The 21,015-nt window shown below is 52.1% G+C and overlaps 1 protein-coding gene and 1 pseudogene across 1 annotated transcript; one reads left to right on the forward strand and one right to left on the reverse strand.

The window, feature by feature from the left end:
- Positions 1 to 3,713: 3,713 nt before the first annotated feature.
- LOC136302441 (uncharacterized) lies at positions 3,714 to 5,122 on the reverse strand (annotated as a pseudogene).
- Positions 5,123 to 12,530: 7,408 nt separating this feature from the next.
- On the forward strand, positions 12,531 to 13,463 carry LOC136302581 (olfactory receptor 14J1-like). The gene has a single exon (XM_066206049.1). It carries the CDS (start codon positions 12,531 to 12,533, stop codon positions 13,461 to 13,463), a length of 933 nt encoding a protein of 310 aa, XP_066062146.1.
- The last annotated feature ends 7,552 nt before the right edge of the window (positions 13,464 to 21,015 follow it).

Below are 21,015 nucleotides of genomic sequence, written 5' to 3' on the forward strand. Positions count from 1 at the left end.
GTTCCAAAAAGTTGCAAACTTCCTAAATTCATAGCAATGGCCTGAGAACCTGATAGATTTGGAAGTTTCCTTCCCACCTCAAAGCAGTAACACATTTGCCTTAAGGTCATCCACTGAATGTCACTTTACAAAGCATAAGACCACACAGAGGCAAAATAAAGGCCTTGCTTTGGTTTCAAACATTTTTCTAGGAAGGCATGTTAAGAGCCTAATTCTCTTAAGGAATAAAAGCTCTCCACGAATGAAAGTCCACTCAGTGTTACAAAAGTAGCCCAAACAAAGGAGTAGATTGCAAAAGGCCTAATCCTCCCCCTGCTACAGATACCTAAGTGGCCAAGAAAGCACAGCTCTCCCCTCCTTTTCCCTGCAGGAGTAGCAGGATGACTAAGAGAAAAAGTCCCAGCTATTCCTTCTGTCCTCCATAACCAAAGCTATGCCATACCACCGGTGGTGCCTTCAAACAAACTCCAGTTCCAGCCTAGACCTCTCATCTTCCGGACGACTCCTTCCCCAACACGCCCAGCAACACCAACCCCAGCTCAACACCCTGCCAAGACCCGCAGCTGTCCCCATCCCTCCGCAGAGCTTTCCCACCCCCTGGTTCCCTGCACGTGCCGTGGGACGGCACTCAGGAGGATGTGCTCCAAGGCCTTCCCTGGCAGCAAGCTCAGGCTGCCAGGCCTACAGTTCCTGGATCATCCTTCCCACCCACCCTTCCCGTGCACGGCTGTTCCCTTTGCGCTCAGCTCGGACTTGTCCGCTTAAGCAGGACTGCTGGTAAAGGATGGAGAGCAGCCTGGCAAGCTCCTTCTCCAGCTCCCTCTTTACTCTCGGGGGAGGTAGAACATGCCACAGGAAAGCAAGCAGTGCCAAAAGACTTGGGCCAGCATCAGGCACATTTAGGAATGAAACAAGGCCTTTGTTTGACGCAAGGAAGCACAGGCAATTGACAGAAGGAAAGAGTACTTAGCACAGATATCCAGAAGTACTTAGCACCAGTTAACATAAGAAAAACCTGGAAGCCTAATTTGGCAAGAGAGTGACTTGACAAAAACCTATAGACATAGCCTTGGGCAAGACCTAAGGGCGGCTACAGAATCAGCCCTGTGCAGGGAAGGGGTGAGGAAGATGAGCTGCTTTGGTGCGCTGAGACTCCTCCTGGCCAGCAGGTAGACATTAGCTTCAAGTCTAGGACTCTGACGCAATGTGTTTCTTTCTAAGCCCCTGCCTATGGAATCACCTCAGCAGTCTAAAGACAGAAGGTATTTTTGATAGAATTCCTACAGAAACCCACTGCATTTTGGACATGGCAAAGAAGCCTTGTGGTGGGGTGCAGAGCCCTAACCTCCTGCCAATCAAAGAGCTTTTGGTGGACAATGCATTTGTCTGCTGATTTCTTTGAATTCTAGAGACCTCTCAGGACTGCTCTATCCTGAGGGAACGCCCTTGGCCTTGACCTGTAGGCACCCGCGCAAGCTTCAAATCAGCTCCCTCACCTTCCCGGACCTCTCTTGGCCGGCATCCTGACGGGGATGCAGGACTGCTGCGAGGCACTGCTGGGACCAAGCAGGACAGGACTGGCTGTCTCATGTCCACGTAGCAGCACCCCCTGACACAGCCAGGGTCATCCCAAAAGCAGACAACGCTCACGTGTCTGCGAAGAGGGGCAAGGAGTGCTGGGCTCCTCTCACGGTGTCTCAGCTGGGCCTGCTCCACAACACGCCCCCGTTTGAAGGCCTGCTAATGCCCAGCTGCCAGAAATGCCTGCCTTGTTCTCTCCAAGATGCACAGGAAGAGCCAGTGAGCAGGGCGCCTTGGGAGGCAAACCTTCCAAGCCTTTTCTGAGGCCACATACACCCCAAGATCAGCCAAGACTCTCCGTGCCGCCTGGCCCACACAGCCCAGCTCGGTGCCGGCCCTCTGGGCCACAGCAGCTTCCAGCAAGCAAGAGGCAAATGCATCTTGCCAAGAGTTGAAACACAGCAGACAGGTAAGATGTGAGAGGTGTGTGCGTGAAGGCCTTTGAATTCACAGCTCTCAAAGACAGCTTTGGGGTTGGCAGCTGGACAGAGATGCTCCTACTCTCATCTGTGTCCAAACGGGGGGGAACACACCCTGCTGCAGGTGGTGGCCTTGGTCTCCGCAAGTCCAGGTGGATTCCAAACCTGCTCTTCACAGCATGCTCCTTTCCCTTGTCCATCTGCCGAGTCCAACGGGCCTCAAGGACTGAAAGGACCACAGAGAGCCAAAGGGGGACAGTTGCTCCGACAGCACTGGGAGCTCCTAGGAAAGCGCTTTCCTTCAGCAGCAAGCCCCTTTCCCCCAGATGCATTTCCCCAAATGTGTACCTTTCCTGGGGAACACCAACACACTCTTAAGAAACCCTGGCAAGGCTGAATTCCTTCTGGTGCTTTCTGGACAGGCGCTCCAGCTCTAGCTGGGATTTCCCCCAGTGTGGTTCCAGGTGGAGGTTCGCACATGCAGCCCCAGGCCCTCTACAAACACAAGCTACCTGCTGACTCTTCACCTGCATCGATGCCTGCCTGCGCTCACAGCAGCAAAACCAGGCTCTTCCCGGCCAGAGACCAGAGCCCTGTTCCCACAGGACGCTCTTGCCAGCACCTTCCAGGACTCTCCGCTGTGCACACAGCACTTTTCATGCCCGCTCTCCACAGCCTTTGGAACACAGAGCACAGCCTGGCTGGCACTGCCATCAGCACACCCCAAACACGGGAAGAGGAAGGAGAAGCAGGGGCTGCTTTGTGGCCATGCCCAGGAGAGACTGGAAGGCTGCCCTCCCTCTGCTCTCACTTGCTTGGCTTTCTGACAGGCTCTGAGGCAGGGGCTGCGATTTCTCAGCTCTGGGCACCAGAACCGCAGCCGGGATCCCGGCACTGCCTGACGGCGCTCAGGCCATTGGCTCGGTCACGCGTCCGAGTCTCGGCCACCGTGCTGCTGCTGCTTCACTTGCCCTAAGGCACACCCAAAGCTCCCTGTTAAGGCCTGATGGTCTCTGCTTCTGCCCTCTCCCTGACCCTGTGCAGCGATGGAGCACTGCTGTGCTTTCAGGAAGCTATTCTTGAAAGCTTCCAGCATTCCAAGCTCCTTTGCCCTCTGTAGATGCTTGCCATGGAATCCCTCACAGCTGGGTTCAGAGCATACTCAGGTTGGCTCTTCCAAAATCCAGGAGCTTCAGGCTGCTCAGTAGGACCTTAAACTCCACAGTGTTGTGGAACTGGACCTTCAGCACAGGCACCTTTCCAGCCTGACGCGGCCTTGCTCCTCTGTGTCTCTGCACAAAACACGGCGCGGAAGAGGACGGCAGCAAGGGCCTGTGTGTGCCAGGGCTCAGGTTTTTACACCGCTTCAGCTCCACAGAGACGCAGGTAAAGTGAAGAAGCCAAAGTGTTTATTAATGGAAGGCGAAGCAAAGGGATGAGCTGGGAGGGAATAAGGGGGGATGGGCAGGGTCTGAGGGCTGGAGGGAGGGAGCTGTCAGCAGGGAGGGAGAAGGCAGGAGCTATGGGAGCTCCCCACAGGCTGAGCTGTGCCCGGCATTAGCCGTGCCTGGAGTGACGCTGAGCGATGTTATCTTCACTGGCTCCTTCTACTGTTCTTGGGTCACTGGTTCTCTGAATCCAGCAGATGGCCTTAGTTTTGCAGATCTTTGTTGAAAAATTGCTTGGATTTCCAAGTAAGTGGAGGATGGGCTGTCATCTTTGCAGAGAGGAGGTGCGCTGGGTTGTCGGTTTGATGGTTTCAATACAATGTTTGGGACAGAGCCAATTAGAAATTATTTTAGCCAATTTATCTTATGGCAATTTATCCATTACTCCTCGTGGCACTCCCCTTTTCAGTCCTAGCCACCACCGTTGCTGCCAGTTGGAAATTTGTTTTCCCTTTTCTGATTTTTCATTAGGAGAGGCAACGTGCCTGACTCCTCTGGGTTTTTCTTGTTTGTCCTCTGAGTACTTCACTGGTCCATATTTTCTACTGTAACTTATAAACTCCTCTGCTACCTCACTCCATGTCCAAAGTTTACGATTGCTCTTATATTGTGTGCTAGGAGTTGTAAAAGGTGAGGAGTCAGTGGAGTCAGTGGAACCAGTTCGATCTCTTGTATGGCCAAGAAATCTTTCAAGTCTATCTACCAGAGAGATAGATGCTCTTGTTTATTGAAGAAGAATTACTGTTGGTTTAAGAGACTCTGGCAAACCTCCAATTAGGGGGGTCATAATCTCAGGTTTGGCAGGCTGTTGCATTGATGCCAGAGATTAATTTCCTTTCATGCATCATTTGCAAGCATGCAGCTTTGTGTATGTTTTCTAGGAGTTGGTCTGGAGTGCCGACTATTGCCAGAGGGTCACCCCTCTCAAGGGGGTTTAAACCCCCTGCCCAGTAAGCTGCACGCTGTGTCAGGGACCATGGAGCACGTGTATTTCCTGTTGTTAAGAAAACTCCATGTCCCCAATAGCCACTTGCTTCTTGTTCACTTAATTTAATTTGGTCACTCCCAGTGAGGGAAACTCTAAAAACATACTCCGTCTCTGATTCACTTGGGAGGCAGGAGTATTCTTTCTTTAATTTAGCTAATTCAGTGGCTGTTTATGGTATTTCTTTGGTGGTTATGTGGGGATCACGATCCTCTTCATTTATAGAATTATATTCTGTTTTGATGAGAGGTCTCAAGTTGGAGCAACAGTGTTCCCCACAATTTTACATGTGTTCTAATTCTTTCTGAGGGTATATTTGTTTAATGTTGCATGTCCCTTTCTTTCTATTTCTGTGGGTGAATCTGCAGATTTTAAGTTTTTACTTCGCCCTTCTGCAAGGGAAGTCTGCAGCAAATAATTCTTTCTTTCCTGTTCTAATTGTGTTTGCAATACTTCTACCAAATTTAATAGGGATTCTATTACTGCTTTTTCTTCACTTACCCGTTTAAAATGGGTTGCTATGGCTGCCGAGAGACAGGCCCCCAAAACTGAGCAAAGAATGGTTTTATTTCTTCCCAGTTTATATCTAGCATCATGTTGTAAAGGATATATTCTATTCACTATGCTTTCAAAGTTAAACCAATTTTTCTGTGCCCACCTTTCTCCATCTGGAGAAGGTCCAGCGCCATGTTTCGCTAACAAAGCAAAAAATGCATTCTTATCTTTTTCAGTCATTTTGTGAAGGGACCAAAACCACTCTCAGGAAGGTATTCTTAAAGTTACACCAAAAGCACAGCTAAAACTGTGTTTCCCTTCGCTTCCCTGGAATGGGCGAGGAGACCAAAACTGCCTGGGAGGTTCACCTTAGTTACAAATACTTGTCTCCTCAACTACACCAAGCAGCCCAAAACACACAAAAAAACATAACTACAGTCCCATCTTTTGCACAATGAGATCTTTTTGTGAAATCCTGATGACAGGGAGTGCTATTCGCCTGGGCGTATAGAGTTTGTGGGAATTTTCCTTCCCCCCCCTTGCTTTCTAACAGCGCTCACCAAAGTGGCGTGCTAGGTGCGGCTGAGACGAGGGTCCTTCCCCTTTTACAAACTATATAAAACCCGCAACCCCTCTGTCCATCAAGATCCTGTCCGTGACGCCAATTTAATGCCAGGGTCCGCAAATATATGCGGGGAACCTGAGGGTTTGTTTTAAGGATCTCAAGGCGCAAAAGACAGAGCAGGGGACAACTCAGTTTACTCAATCAAAAATGCACCTTTATTTAGTGCCAACAAATGCAATAGTGGAGATTTGAAGGGAAATAAAGGATAGCGAGAAAAGAGAAAGAGGAGGTGGGTTATAGCTACCAACAGAGAGACGAAATCCTCGTGGTCCGGCCAATAGATCCGTCTTCTTCTGTGGGGAGATCTCAAAGTCTGTGGTTAACTCAGGGGTCCTTATAGTCCTCTCCGAAGCGACAGGCAGTTGGCCAAACAGGTGGGGGAAATCAGTACAGTGTGTTCGTTTTGAGAACTCAGAACAGGTCAGCCATCAGCAGGTAGAGTGTCAACCAGTACAAGTCAGCAGGCGCAGTCACTTCACCGTCACTTCCCATTGTTTCTGCTCAGGTTCTGATGTTCCGATAGAAATGCGTGCTGCGGTTTTTCCATCAAACACACCGGCAGGCAGCACTTGGTCAACATCCCACCTCAGCCAGGCCAGAACTCCTGTGCTGAGATTTTAAAGTCCCTTTTAGGGGTTTCAGTCTCTGTCCTTGACGATGGTTGTGAGGCAGATGAGGGATCTTTGGACTGTCTCTTACACATGGGGCCCTGCAGTGTCACAAGGGCCCTTTGGTTCCATGATGCCCTACAGTGTCACAACGGTGGCCTTGGTCCAATGGGGCCCCAAAGTGACACAATGGCCACTTGGTTCCATGAGACCTTGTAGGATCACAATGATCTCCTTGGCTCTGCAGTGTCACAATTGGACTCCGGGTTAAAGGAGACCCCAAAGTGTCACAATGGATCCTTGTTGCCATAAAGTCTCACTGGGTCACCATATTCTCATCAGTTCAATCAGGCCCCACAGTGTCCCAATGGTCTACTTGGCTCAGCAGTTTTGAAATGGCCTTGGTTCCATGAGGCCCTGCTGTGCCACACAGACCCTTGGTTACACAAGACCCCACAGTGCCACAAGGATCCCGTTTGCTTTCATAACACCCAAAAGTGTCATAATGGCCCCTTGGTTCTCGGAGGCCCCTCAATGTCACAATGGACCACTTGGTTTCCTTGGCCTCCCCTGTGTCACAAGGGTTCCTTTATTCCATGAGCCCTTGTAGTGCCACACTGCTCTCCTTGGTTCCATGAGGGCCTGAAGTGTCACAACGTCCCATTGCTTCAATGGGGCCCCAGAGTGTCACAAAGGCCCCTTGGTTCCGCAGTATCGCAAAGGACACTTATGTTTCCTTGAGGCCCCAAAGTGTCACAGTGGCCCCTTGTTTCCATGGGGACCCCAGTGTCATAAGGGTCTCCTTGGTTCCACAGTGTGACAATGCACCCTTGGTTACAGGAAGCCCTGCAGTGTCACAATGGACATTTGCAAGGCTGGAACTGCTTTGGAGCCAGGCTGAGAGAGCTGGAGCTGTTCAGCCTGGGTGTGAGAAGGCTCCAGGGAGACATTGGAGTCCATTCCAGCACCTAAAGGGGCTTTGAGAGAGCTGGAGAGGGACTTTGAACAAAGTGACAGGAAAAGAGGGAATGGCCTTCAGAGTGACAGGACAACAGGGAATGGCCATTGAGGGAAGGAGGGCAGGTTTAGATAGGATATTGGGAAGAAATTCTTCCCAGTGAGGGTGGTGAGGCCCTGGCACAGGTTACCCAGAGAGGCTGCAGACTCCCCACCTCTGGCCGTGTTCAAGGCCAGGTTGCATGGAGCCATCTGGTCCAGTGGAAGGTGTCCCTGCCCAAGGCAGGAGATTGGAACTGGATGATCTTTAGGAGTCCAACCCAGGCCATTCCATGATCCTAGATTTGCCCCTCCTGCTCTCATTTAGCAGCAGGTTGACATGTTCCTTTTGCAGCCATTTCCTGCAAATACAGCAGCAGAATTAACCTTGCTCTGGATGTTGCCTGAGGCCTCCATCAGCTCCAGCTGAGCTTTGGCTTTCCTAAACACATGAACACACGCTCAGGTCAGATCTCTGAATTCCTCCACCATAGCTTGTCCTCACTTCCACCTCCTGGTCGTTGTGTGGTGGCTCATCCCTGTCATTTGTCCCTGAGGCAGCACAGGCCCCTGCCCAGCACAGGCCCCACATCCCCCTCAGCAGACACAGCACAGCACAGGGTGTGTTTTGGGTGGGCAAATGTTCGCCACCAGAGTGTCCACAGCAGACCTCAGTGTCCAGTTCCAACACCCACATCCCGTGCCAGGGTTCACAGAGAGCCCTGCCCTGGGGTCTGCCAAGTGCTGAGTGAGGAGGGAGCCTGGGCAGGGCTGATGCTGCCCCTACACTGGTGCTGAAATCAGCAGGAGGAAGGAGATAACCACAGAACAAATAGAGCAATAAACTGGGGTGAGTGCCCAGGTGTGCCAGTGGCTGATGGAAGAGGCTGGAGGGATGGTCAAAGCCCTGGGGCACCTTCTCACACTGGCCATGCCACCAAGGCCACAGACCAACCTCCTCAGTGCTGCGCCTGCCAGTGTGGGATCCTTGCCTGGGGACTGGCACAGCACCACACACCTGCTGGAACGTGAGTCCTGGCCCTGCAGAGTCACTCAGCTCAGCTGACATGGGTGGATTTTATCTCCTGGACACTTCCCAGTTCAGCCCAGCTTCTGCCCAGCTCTGCCCACCTCCCCTGCCCTCAACCCAGCCCAGCCAAATCTGGGTAAACCGCATGGCAGTGCCTGCTCCAGCATTGGGTGCACTCACCCCACAGCCCTGACCCCCTTGAAAGGCTCAGCAGCTGCTGAGGGGTGGAGAGGGAGATCAGGCTCCAGATCAGCCCTAGTGCTGGAGGATGTAAGGCTCAGTGATGCTCCAGTAGTCAAACCTGTTCAAATACTTTCCTCAGAACCTCCTTGAGATGAGAGGTGACCACCAGAGGCCAAGGCCAGCCAGGGCTCTCTGTCCTGGCAGCTTTTTTCTCGAACTACCCTTGCATATAGGGAATTTTTCAGGGGGAGTATCAATTTTGCCTCTGGCCACCTCGATAGACAGATGGTTCTTTTCCATAGGAAGAAAAGCAATGAGGCACTATACTCCAGAGGCACTGATGAGAGGCAGCCCTCAGCATTACAAAATCAGCTGGACCTGTCAGGTGGCCCTTGGGAGGCCAAACCAGCCAGATCTGTTCCATGTTCCCTTGGTTCCATGAGGCCCTGTAGTGTCACAATGTTCTTCTTGCTTCTGCGGTGTCACATTGGCCCCTTGCTGCCATGAGGCCCAGCAGGGTCACAGTCGGTTCTGTGGGGCCCTGCAGTGTCACCATGGTCTCCATGATTCCATGTGGCCTTGCAATGTCACAATAGTCTCCATGGATCCACAGTGCCCTGCAGGATCACAATGGTTCACCTTTGGTTCCACCAGGCCCTGTAATGCAACAACGGCCTCTTGGTTCCACAAAGCCCTGCTGCTGCACAGTGGCCCCTTGGTCCCATGGGGCCCAGCAGTGCCACAATGATCCCCTTGGTCCCATGATTTCTCTCAGTGTAACAATGGTCCCTGTGATCCATGAGGCCCTGGAGTGTCACCATAGTCTCCACTGGAAGGAAAGCACAGAGCCCCAGTGCTTCAGGGGCTGATGAACGATAGCCACCAGAGGCCATGGCCAGCCAGGTCTCTCTGTCCTGGTAGCTTTCATCTGGGAACAATGGAATAAATATCTTGGATTCTGTACCTTGGATATATGGAATTTTAGGGGCAGAATCCTTATTTCAGCCATAAGCACCTGCATGAGAAGGGCAGTACATTCCCACAGGAAGGAAAGCACAGAGCCTCAGTGTTTCATGGGCACATGAGAAGGGACCCCCAACATGCCAAGGTCAATTTAGTCAGGCCAAGTCAACGAGACCTGTTCCCTGTTGTCTTGGATCCATGGGGCCTCACAGTGTAGCAATGGTGGTGTCATATTGGATCCTTGGTTCCATCAGGCCCTGCTGTGTCCCATTGCCCTCTGGTTTCCGTGGGGCCCCATAGTGTCACAATGGTCCCTTGCTTCCATGAGGCCTTGCAGTGCCCAAATGGTTTCCTTGGTTCCATGGAGCTGCACAATGACACAGTGGCCCCTTAGTTCTATGAGTTTCCGCACTATCAGCAATTGTTCCATTGTTCCAACAAGGCCCTGCTGTGTCACAATGGACTCTTGGTTCCATGAAGCCGTTCTCTGTACCAATGTACTTTTGATTCCATGAGGTTGCAGAGTGTGACCATGGTCTCCTTGGATCTGCAAAATCACAATGGGCCATTGGTTCCATGTGGCTCAGCTGTGTCAAAAAGGATTTTGGTTCCATGAGGTTCCAAGGTGTCACAGTAGAGTCCTTGGTTCTGTGAGGCCCCTCTGTAACCCAATTTACATAAATATCAGAATAAAACTCCTTAACACTAATTTGCAATTAAGAGGGCATCAGTTATGCAGCCTCGAGGTCTAAAGTGGGGTAACTCATAATCTTACATGGACATGAGATTCTAAAAGTGTTTCTTATATACAGTTGCTACATGTGAATTACAATTTACCCATTATCATAAAACCCACCCCAAGTTCCCAGATTTACTCCTTGTTTCTTCTATCCCTGCACTCTTGAGCCAGATGTCTTCTACTTTTTTTACAACTGTTCTGGCAGGGACAGCAGGCCCTGCATGCCTTGTTCCTGTGCTAAAACCTCACAGGCACAGGAAAAGTTGAATTAAGCCTCCTGGATTCAAGCCCAAGGTTCTGTGTGGCCAGGCAGAGGCAGGAAGGACACAGAGCTGTCAGCAAAGGAAGGGCCCAGCTAGGTTGGGCAGCCGGGGGATGACGACAGCCTGCAGGGACAGAGGCGCAGGGCACGGACACCGTAGGACAGCCTGGGCTGCACAGGGCATGGGCAGCAGCTGCAAGGCCCTGACAGAGCCAACTCCTGCAGCACTTTGGCCATGGCTGCTGGGCCTGGGCCTGAGCCATGAGGAGGAGACAAGTGACCCTTGCAGGCCTGGGGCCTCATTGCCTCCTTGTCCCTGCTCAGCAGCCTGGCAGGGGCCGTCCCATGGTGCTGCCCTTGGCATTGCACATCCCCACATCCCAGTGGGCCGGGAAGAGCCCTGAGCACTGAGGGAGGGACAGGATGTGCCTTGGCAGGGGCTGGGGCTCAGGCCTTGGCCCTTTGCAATTTTGAAACACATGCAGGTTTGCTCAACATCAGAGACACCTTTGCCTTGTTTGTCCCCACCTGTCATCACTGCCTCTAGTTTCCTGATCTGATAGCACTTTCTCAGTGGGACTTATTAAACTTCAAAAAAGTTTGGAGGTTTTAGTCTTACTTTGAGTTCTTGAAATGTTTTTTAACCACTCTCTGAGGAACTGAGTCTGATGTAAACAACATCAAATTCCCAAGAGGGTCATTAAAATCTTTCTACTGTGTCTGTGCTGCTGAGCTGGGCTGGGCTGCCGGCACAGAGGCAACTCTTAGCAATCAAGGAGACCTTCAAAAAGACATTTCTCCTCAGGAGCAGCTCCTCTCCCAGCCCAGCAGGGCTGAGGGCACTGCCAGCAGGTACCTGAGAGCTGTGAAGCAGACAGACACCTAAAGAAACTCGAAGGACAATTCTGAGATTACTCATGGACAAATCTTCATGACTCTTGAAAATTCTGAGCTTCTTCATGGAGAAATCTTCACCACTTTGGATGCAGTAAGTCTCTGGCTGCAGGAATCTCCTAAAGCTGACCCAGGACAGGACTGACAGCACTGTAAGGATGGCTCTGCTGCCCTTTCTGCTTTGGGGGAGGATGTGCTCCAGAGCGGGGCTGCCCTGGGCACCGTCAGAGGGACAGGGCAGGACGGCTCCTGCTGCCAGGGACGGCTGCAGGGGCTGAAGCTGGGGCTGCAGCCAGGGTGCCCAGGGCTGTCATGCAGAGCAGGTGCTGCAGCCCTGAGGGCTCTTGGCCAGGCTGGGGGATATTTCACCTGCCAGGGGCAGCTCTCAGCCTGCCTGGGAGCTCCCATGGACTGTGGGGAGAAGCTGGAGGTGGAAGGAGCGACTCCATCAGGGCAGATTCCTCCTGCTGTGGAGATGGTGCTGCATGGCCAGGACTGCTCTCAGTTTTCACATAAAGGAAAGGGAAAGGGGCTGTCAGGGTTGTCTGCGTCACTGAGACTCTTGCACTGTCACCCTGGGCATCAGCAGATCTGTCTCAGATCTCCCTCAGAAAGTGCCTCCTCACCCTCCTCTACCTACAGACAGCACCAGCAGCACCTTGGCTTGCAGCATCTCTGTTGGTCTGAGCTGCCCTTAAGGCCCTGCTGCCAGGGAGATGCCCCTGGGCAGTGGCCTGGGCTGGGAGGGGTGTGCAGGGCAGAGCTCAGCCCCCAGGGCTGGGCTGGGCTCTGGGAGCACTGACAGGGACAAGGCTTGGATAGAGAGAAACAGCTCCCAGTAGGCACAACTCCATGCAGCAGAGAGAGACCAGCCCTTGAAATCTGTCCCTGTCTAGCTGCACATGGAAAGAGAGAAGAGTTTAGAGAAATTAATTTTGAAACGGGAGTCTTCAAAAAGTCCACTTTGTTTTCCGAGCGTGTTTTAAGTGTGTCCATCCTGAAACAGAGGGAGGTGAAATGAACAAAGGGCACCTGTGTGGGGACCAGCAGGTCTGACTGCACTAGGGCACGGGGAGCTCTCTTTTCCCTCTGGGCTCCCCAGGGTTCAGGTTAAGAGTGATGCTGAAAATGAGGCAGTAACTCAGAAGCACAAAGATCAACTCAAAAAATTACTGAATTTTCTCCAAAAAAACAGAAATAGTTTAAACGGATTCCTGATTAATCAGCATAGGATTGACTCAGGGAAATCTGTCACAGCTGGTCAATGTTCTTTCAACAGCCCACGATGCACAAAATGAAGAAATGTCCAACAGCAGCTCCATCAGCCACTTCCTCCTGCTGGCATTGGCAGACACGCGGCAGCTGCAGCTCCTGCACTTCTGCCTCTTCCTGGGCATCTCCCTGGCTGCCCTCCTGGGCAACGGCCTCGTCATCAGCGCCGTAGACTGTGGCCACCACCTGCACAGCCCCATGTTCTTCTTCCTGCTCAACCTGGCCCTCACCGACCTGGGCTCTATCCTCACCACTGTCCCCAAAGCCATGCACAATTCCCTCTGGGACACCAGGACCATCTCCTATGAAGGATGTGCTGCACAGCTCTTTCTGTTTGTGTTTTTCATTTCAGCAGAGGTTTCCCTCCTGACCATCATGTGCTATGACCGCTACATATCCATCTGCAAACCCCTACACTACGGGACCCTCCTGGGCAGCAGAGCTTGTGCCCACATGGCAGCAGCTGCCTGGGCCAGTGCCTTTCTCTACGCTCTGCTGCACACGGCCAATACATTTTCCCTGCCCCTGTGCCATGGCAATGTCCTGGGCCAGTTCTTCTGTGAAATCCCACAGATCCTCAAGCTCTCCTGCTCCAAATCTTACCTCAGGGAATTTGGGGTTTATGTTTTCACTACCTCATTAGGACTTGGCTGTTTTGTGTTCATGGTTTTCACGTATGTGCAGATCTTCAGGGCTGTGCTGAGGATCCCCTCGGAGCAGGGACGGCACAAAGCCTTTTCCACCTGCCTCCCTCACCTGGCCGTGGTCTCCTTGTTTGTCAGCACTGTAGCCTTTGCCCACTTGAAGCCACTTTCAGTCTCCTCCCCATCCCTGGATCTGGCATTGTCAGTTCTGTACTCGGTGGTGCCTCCAGCCCTGAACCCCGTCATCTACAGCCTGAGGAACCAGAAGCTCAAGGCTGCAGTGTGGACTCTGATCACTGGACGATTTCAGAAACATTAAACTGCTGGCCAGTTTCTGCAAATCACTTGTAATAAACTTGTAATGATTGTGTCATCTTTGATAGCGTTGGTTTGATTGTCAGTTTTTTTCCTTTGTTTTAGTTTTCAGTGATGTTCACAAAGCAATGATCATTGTGTCCTTTCTTCTTTTCTTTCTCTCTAAGTTTTCTGTGGCCACAGACTGTGTCAGTGAAGAACTGCGCTCTCAGTGGCTTTTAAAGGAACTAAAGGATCTCCCAGGAGAGTTTTCACTGGAGATCCCGAGGTTTTTTCCCTTCTCTGGAGCTGCAGCAGCAATGTCTGTGTGCAGAGCTGGGGGCAGATCAGGGCAAGCACAGCAGCTGTGCCCAGGAGTAGCAGCCCTTGGTGTTGGCAGTGCTGCTCCCGTGGCCCTGCCCCGCTGCCCTCCTGGCCCTGGTGTTGCTGTAGGGCCTGAGTGCTCTCGGGAATTGGGCACAGGGCTGGGGGTGGCAGTGCTGGGGCTGCAGCAGGGACAGGCCATGGGCACCGCTGGGGCAGCGCTGACGCCTCAGGGCAGGGCCTGGGGGCTCCAGGCTCCTTGCCCAGGCTCTCTCCAGAACACGCCCAGGCCAAAGCTCAGCAGAGAAAAGCCCCGTGAGCAGCCCCAGGATGGCTGTGGACAGGGTGGGGGCAAACAGCATCCCACCATGGGAGCCTCCCTTGGCTGTGTGGGGAAGCTGAGGGACCTGGGCTCCTGGACCTTCTGAAGAAGAGGCCCAGGGCTCATCCTGCAACTGCTTCAAAGGTGGTTTCAAAGAATCACACAATCAGCAAGGTTGGAAATGACTTTGGAGATCATCAAGTCCAACCTGTGCCCTGACACCACCTTGTCTCCCCTGATCCTTCTCTCCTCCACGATAAAATGCCCAGACCCTTCAGCCATTCCTCATAGGAGTTGTGTTCCAGACCCTTCACCAGCCTTGTTGCCGTTCTGTGGACACGCTCCAGCCTTTCAATGTCCTTCCTAAATTGGGGGCCCAGAACTGGACACAGCAGTCGAGGTGCTGAGTCACCAGTGCCAAGTACAGGGGAAGAATCAGTGCCCTGGTCCTGCTGGCCACACCATTCCTGATCCAGGCCAGGAGCCATTGGCCTTTTTGGCCACCTGGGCACACTGCTGACTCTTTTCCAGCCTGCTGTCCAGCAGTCCCCTCAGGTCCGTTTCTGCCTGGCCACTGTCCAGCCACTCTGTCCCCAGCCTGTAGCACTGCAGGGGTTGTTGTGGCCAAAGTGCAAGACCCGGCCCTTGGTCTTGTTAAACCTCCCATTGTGGGATTTGGGCCCTGGATCCATTCTGTCCAGGGCCCTGTGCAGAGCCCTCCTACCCGCCAGCAGATCCACACTCACACCCAGCTTGGTGTCAGCTGCAAATTTGCTGATGGTGGACTCAATCCCCTCATCCAGACCATCAATGCAAATATTGAAATTCACACTGGCGGGGTCTGATCCCTCGGCCATCCTGTGGGTGCCGTGTGATGGCACTCAAGGTGATCTGTTCCATAACTTTGCTGGGCACCAAGGTCAGGCTGACAGGCCTGGAGTTCCCCAGATCCTCCTGCCAGCCCTTCTTGGGGATGGGCTCACGTTGGCACCTCCAGTCCTCTGGGACCTCCCTGGGGAGCCAGCACTGATGAGAAATGATGGAGAGCAGCTTGGGGAGCTCATCCACCAGCTCCCTCATTCCCCTAGGATGGATCCCATCTGGTCCCAGGGACACCTGTGAGCATCTGAGTGGCTCAGCAGGTCAGCAGCTGCTTCCTCCTGGATTACAGGGGGGCTGTTCTGCTCCCTGTGCCCATCTACCAGCTCAGGAGAACACTTGTCCTAAAGACAACCTGACTGATTGTTGAAAACTGAGGCAAAGAAGGGGTTAAGTACCTCAACCTTTTCCTCATTTTTGGTAACCACATCCCCCCAATAAGGAATGGAGCTTTTCCTTACCCATCCTTTTGCCATTAATGTATTGATAAAATCATTTGTATTATCATTTACAGAAGCAACCTGCTTAAGTCTTAATTGAGCTTTCACCTCTGTAATTTTCTTTGTGCATGATGTAGCAACATTCTTTAATATTTCCGGAGTTTCCTCCCGGTCTTGGTTTAGGAAGACAGGTATCTGCTAGGTAAAATTACAATCAGAGGCTCTTTGGCAAAGATTTGGGAAATAGGAATAGCAGTTCTTTACTAGTATGTAATACAAAGCAAACAAACACAAAAAAAAAAAAAAAAAAAAAAACCTCCCCCCCCACCAAACAACTACAGCATTAATGACAAACGACAACAGTACCAAGAACCTTGAGGGCTTTGTTTCACAAAACCCAGGGCAGTTTGGTTTCGGTGTCCCTGCAGGATCCTCAGAGCACCAAGCTGGAACAGTGGAAAAGTCCCGGGCTGGTAGCTGGGATGGCAGGGCGTCCCGGCAGGCAGGGGCAGGATGTCCCTGCAGCGCAGGGGGTGCAGGGTCACGCTGCAGCAAAAGGAGCAGCGCCGAAGAAGCTCGAAGGCGAGGCAGAAAAGCGGCCCAGCTTCTGCTCGGCGTGCTTTGCGGCGGCTGAGATCCTCGAGGAGCGGCCGACACGCGTCTCCCGAATGCCGGAAGCAGAAAAGCACGCAGCTGCCTCAAGCTGTGTCTTTTACCTGCGTTATCTCCCCCTTCCACCTTTTGTCCATCTCTTTGTTTCAGCCAAGCACTCTCAAGTATCCAACACCCGGTCCCCTTGGCAACCCGTGGGGAAAAAATTCCCCAGAGAAAGAAGGAACAAACCCAACCCCCAACATTATCCACCCCGAATTTTTTTCCCATACAAACATATTACATTGAGTTTTAACTATTAAAAATACATATATATATATGCAAATATGGATGCAGCCACATTGTCATGGGTAGTTCACCCCAAAACAAGGTCCCCTTGAGGTATGCATCGGGTCTCTCCATCCTTTTGCATCACCCACCAGGTGCAACCTGGTCCCTGAGCGAAGACAACCCCACGGATGGGATTGTCTTTGCTGGAGGCAGGATTAATCCAAACAGTTTTTCCCAGCATACCTCTCATGTGTACCACTGGAACCTTATCTCCGTCTGTCTTTTGCAAGGGCTCAGATTGGGCAGGACCTGCTTGGTTGGTGGAAACTCGAGTGTTCACCAACCAAGTGGCCTTTGCTAAATTAGTATCCCAATTCTTAAAGGTTCCCCCACCCAGTGCTTTCAAGGTAGTTTTAAGCAGGCCATTGCACCGTTCAACTTTCCCGGCCGCTGGTGCATGATAAGGAATATGGTACACCCACTCAATGCCATGTTCTCTAGCCCAGGTGCTTATAAGACTATTCTTGAAATGAGTCCCATTGTCCGACTCGATTCTCTCAGGGATGCCATGTCTCCACAGGACTTGTTTTTCCAGGCCCAGGATGGTGTTCCGGGCAGTAGCATGAGGCACAGGGTAGGTCTCCAACCATCCAGTGGTGGCTTCCACTATGGTTAGCACATAACGCTTGCCCTGGCGGGTTTGGGGAAGGGTGATGTAGTCAATCTGCCAGGCTTCCCCATATTTATATTTGGACCACCGCCCACCATACCATAAGGGCTTCACCCGCTTGGCTTGCTTGATTGCAGCACATGTCTCACAGTCATGGATAACCTGAGAAATACTGTCCATGGTTAAATCCACCCCTCGGTCTCGGGCCCACTTATAGGTGGCATCTCTGCCCGGATGACCCGAGGCATCATGGGACCATCGGGCTAGGAACAACTCTCCCTTGTGTTGCCAATCTAAATCTATCTTTGACACTTCTATCTTGGCAGCCTGATCTACCTGCTTGTTGTTTTGGTGTTCCTCATTAGCCCGACTCTTGGGAACATGGGCATCTACATGGCGGACTTTCACAGGCAGCTTCTCTACACGAGTGGCAACGTCCTTCCATTCATCAGCAGCCCAGATTGGTTTTCCTCTACGCTGCCAGTTGGCCTTTTTCCACCTTTCCAGCCAGCCCCACAGAGCATTGGCTACCATCCACGAATCAGTGTAGAGGTAGAGCTTTGGCCACTTCTCTCTTTCAGCAATGTCAAGGGCTAATTGAACAGCTTTGAGTTCAGCAAGCTGACTTGATCCCCCTTCTCCTTCAGTGGCTTCTGCAACCTGTCGTGTGGGGCTCCATACGGTTGCTTTCCACTTACGGTTCATTCCCACGATGCGACAGGAACCATCAGTGAAAAGAGCGTAGTGTGTTTCTTCTGCTGGCAGTTGGTTGTATGGAGGAGCTTCTTCAGCTCGTGTCACTTCTTCCTGCTCCTCTTCGTCCGTGAGACCGAAGTTTTCTCCTTCCGGCCAGTTTGTAATTGTCTCCAAAATCCCAGGGCGATTTGGGTTTCCAATACGGGCACACTGTGTGATGAGGGCAGTCCATTTGCTCCATGTGGCATCGGTGGCATTGTGCATGGAGGGAGCCTTTCCTTTAAACATCCACCCCAGCACTGGTAGTCGGGGTGCCAAGAGGAGTTGTGCTTCTGTGCCAATCACTTCTGAGGCGGCTTGAACTCCTTCATAGGCGGCCAAGATCTCCTTCTCTGTGGGAGTGTAGTTGGCTTCAGATCCTCTGTAACTTCGACTCCAGAAACCCAGTGGTCGGCCTCGGGTCTCCCCTGGCACCTTCTGCCAAAGGCTCCAGGACAAACCGTTGTTCCCGGCTGCAAAATAAAGCACATTCTTCACATCTGGTCCCGTCCTGACTGGGCCAAGGGCTACTGCATGAGCAATCTCCTGCTTGAGCTGGGCAAAGGCTTGTTGCTGTTCAGGGCCCCAGTGGAAATTGTTCTTCTTGCGGGTAACCAGGTAGAGAGGGCTCACGATCTGACTGTACTCAGGAATGTGCATCCTCCAAAAACCTATGGCTCCTAGGAAAGCTTGTGTTTCCTTTTTGCTGGTCGGTGGAGACATTGCTGTGATCTTATCAATGACCTCAGTGGGGATCTGCCGCCGTCCATCTTGCCACTTTACTCCCAGGAACTGGATCTCTCTGGCAGGTCCCTTGACTTTACTCTTCTTGATGGCAAACCCAGCTTTCAGCAAAATCTGGATGATCCTCTCTCCTTTCTCGAATACTTCAGCTGCAGTCTTTCCCCACACAATGATGTCATCGATGTACTGTAGATGTTCTGGAGCCTCACCCTTCTCCAGTGCAGCCTGGATCAGCCCATGGCAGATGGTGGGGCTGTGTTTCCACCCCTGGGGCAGCCGGTTCCCGGTGTACTGCACGCCCCTCCAGGTGAAAGCAAACTGAGGCCTGCATTCTGCAGCCAGAGGAATGGAGAAAAATGCATTGGCAATGTCAATAGTGGCATACCACCTCGCTGCCTTGGACTCAAGCTCGTACTGAAGTTCCAGCATGTCCGGCACAGCAGCGCTCAGCGGTGGAGTCACTTCATTCAATGCACGATAGTCCACAGTCAGTCTCCATTCTCCATCAGACTTGCGCACAGGCCAGATGGGGCTGTTGAAGGGTGAGTGGGTTTTGCTGACCACCCCTTGGCTCTCCAGCTCACGGATCATCTTGTGGATGGGGATCACGGCGTCCCGATTTGTCCGATACTGCCGACGGTGCACTGTCGAGGTGGCAACAGGTACTTGTTGTTCTTCTACCTTCAGGAGTCCCACTGCAGATGGGTTCTCTGATAGTCCCGGCAAGGTGTTCAACTGCTTAATGTTCTCTGTCTCCACAGCAGCTATTCCAAAAGCCCATCTGAGTCCTTTAGGGTCTTTATAATATCCATTCCTGAGGAAGTCTATGCCCAGAATACATGGAGCCTCTGGGCCGGTCACAATCGGAAGTTTCTGCCACTCCTTCCCGGTCAGGCTCACCTCGGCTTCAACCAGAGTCAATTCCTGTGATCCCCCCGTCACCCCGGCAATGGAAATCGGTTCTGCCCCCACATGTCCTGATGGCATTAGAGTACACTGCGACCCAGTATCTACTAAAGCTTCATATTTTTGTGGCTCTGATGTGCCAGGCCATCGAATCCACACAGTCCAAAAAACCCGATTTTCCCGTGCCTCTTCCTGGCTAGAGGCAGGGCCCCTCTAGCACTGGTTATTATTCCCTTCTTGGACATACATGGTAGAGGTTCCTTCGAGGGAATCTGACACAGCATTCCCACCTCCGTAATACCTGGCAGCTTGCTCATAGGAGGCTGAGGCTACCTTCATTCTAGTGGAATTCCCTCTGTTAGCGTTTCTCTCCTTGAGCTCACGTACCCGTGCTGCCAGGACAGAAGTAGGTTTCCCATGCCACGCTCCCATGTCCTCCCCATGGTCCCGCAGATAAAACCACAGGTCAGCTCGAGGGGTGTACCCTCTCTCTCTCGCTGGGGAATGTTGGGCTCTGATTCTGGGGCCTGTGACTCGCACCGGTGCTACATGGGAACTGTTCCTTCTCATCTCCTCTCTCATTTCCCTCATCTCCTCTTTGAGTTCCTTCACCACCGCAGAGACATGAGCCTGCATTGGGCCACTGATCATACTTTCATAATTTCTGAGCTTGTTGGCAACAGAACCCACTGTCTCTCGGTTATCCTCGGCATTAATTGTTGCGATGAATGTGGCGTATTGGGATGGTCCATGAGTTGCCAGATTCCACAACATGTGCCCTGTGCATTTAACCTTGTCAGGGTCATTATCATGCTGTCCGGTCCTCCCAAAAAGTACTTCCAATACTGCCACTTCTCTCAACTGTTGGATTCCTTCCTCAAGGGTCTTCCATCGCATTCTATTGTTGTGCTCTTGCATTCTGTCTCTGTGGACAAATCTCTCTCTCACACTCATTAGAAGTCGTTCCCAAAGGGGAAGGGGCCTTTGCTCTCTTACAAATACCTGATTTATACCTGAGTCCTGGGTCAAGGGTCCCAAATTCCTTGCTTCAGCACTATCCAGTTGCACACCTGTACCCATAAGGTCCCAGACTCGAAGTAGCCAGGCTGTATAAGCCTCACATCCTCGTCGTGCAATATCTTTTTGCAGATTACGTAGACTTTCATATGTCAGGGACTCAGTGATGATCTCAACCTGTGGCTCTTCTGTGGGCTGTGAGGACCCTCCTTTCTTACCCTTAATATCAGGATCTGACGATTTCACTTTACACTTCCTTGTTTCCACAGGGGCGACTGCTGCTGGCTGTGGCTGCCCTTGTGGTTCAGCTGGAACCTGGACAGTTGTAACGTCTGTGGGTTCCACTGCTGCACCAGCAGTCTCTGCCTTCTCGGGGCAGGGGGAGGGTTTTTCATGAGCTGGGGAAATGTACTCCTTCAGCATTTGGCCTATCGCTTTTACCAGAACCTCAACCCAATCCGGGTGGGTCCTTTCTGAGGCAGGCTGTGGGGCAGAGTCAGGCTCTGGGGTATCATCCCTATTCTGTGGGGTAGGTATCAGGGTGGTTATCCAGGTCAATCTTCCCTTATCTCTGAATGCTAAACAGAATACGCATATTAGCAGCACCAGGCATTGTATGATATCATTAGCATTCAGAGAGGATTTAAACCCTTCAAAA

Source organism: Chamaea fasciata, unplaced genomic scaffold (genome assembly GCF_029207755.1).
Source record: "Chamaea fasciata isolate MVZ Bird 193981 ecotype frontalis unplaced genomic scaffold, bChaFas1.0.hap1 SCAF_29, whole genome shotgun sequence".
NCBI lineage: Eukaryota > Metazoa > Chordata > Aves > Passeriformes > Sylviidae > Chamaea > Chamaea fasciata.

What these genes read in the sequence shown, in the direction of transcription:
- LOC136302581 (XM_066206049.1), top strand. Translation starts at nt 12,531, where the DNA reads ATGTCCAACAGCAGCTCCATCAGCCACTTCCTCCTGCTGGCATTGGCA.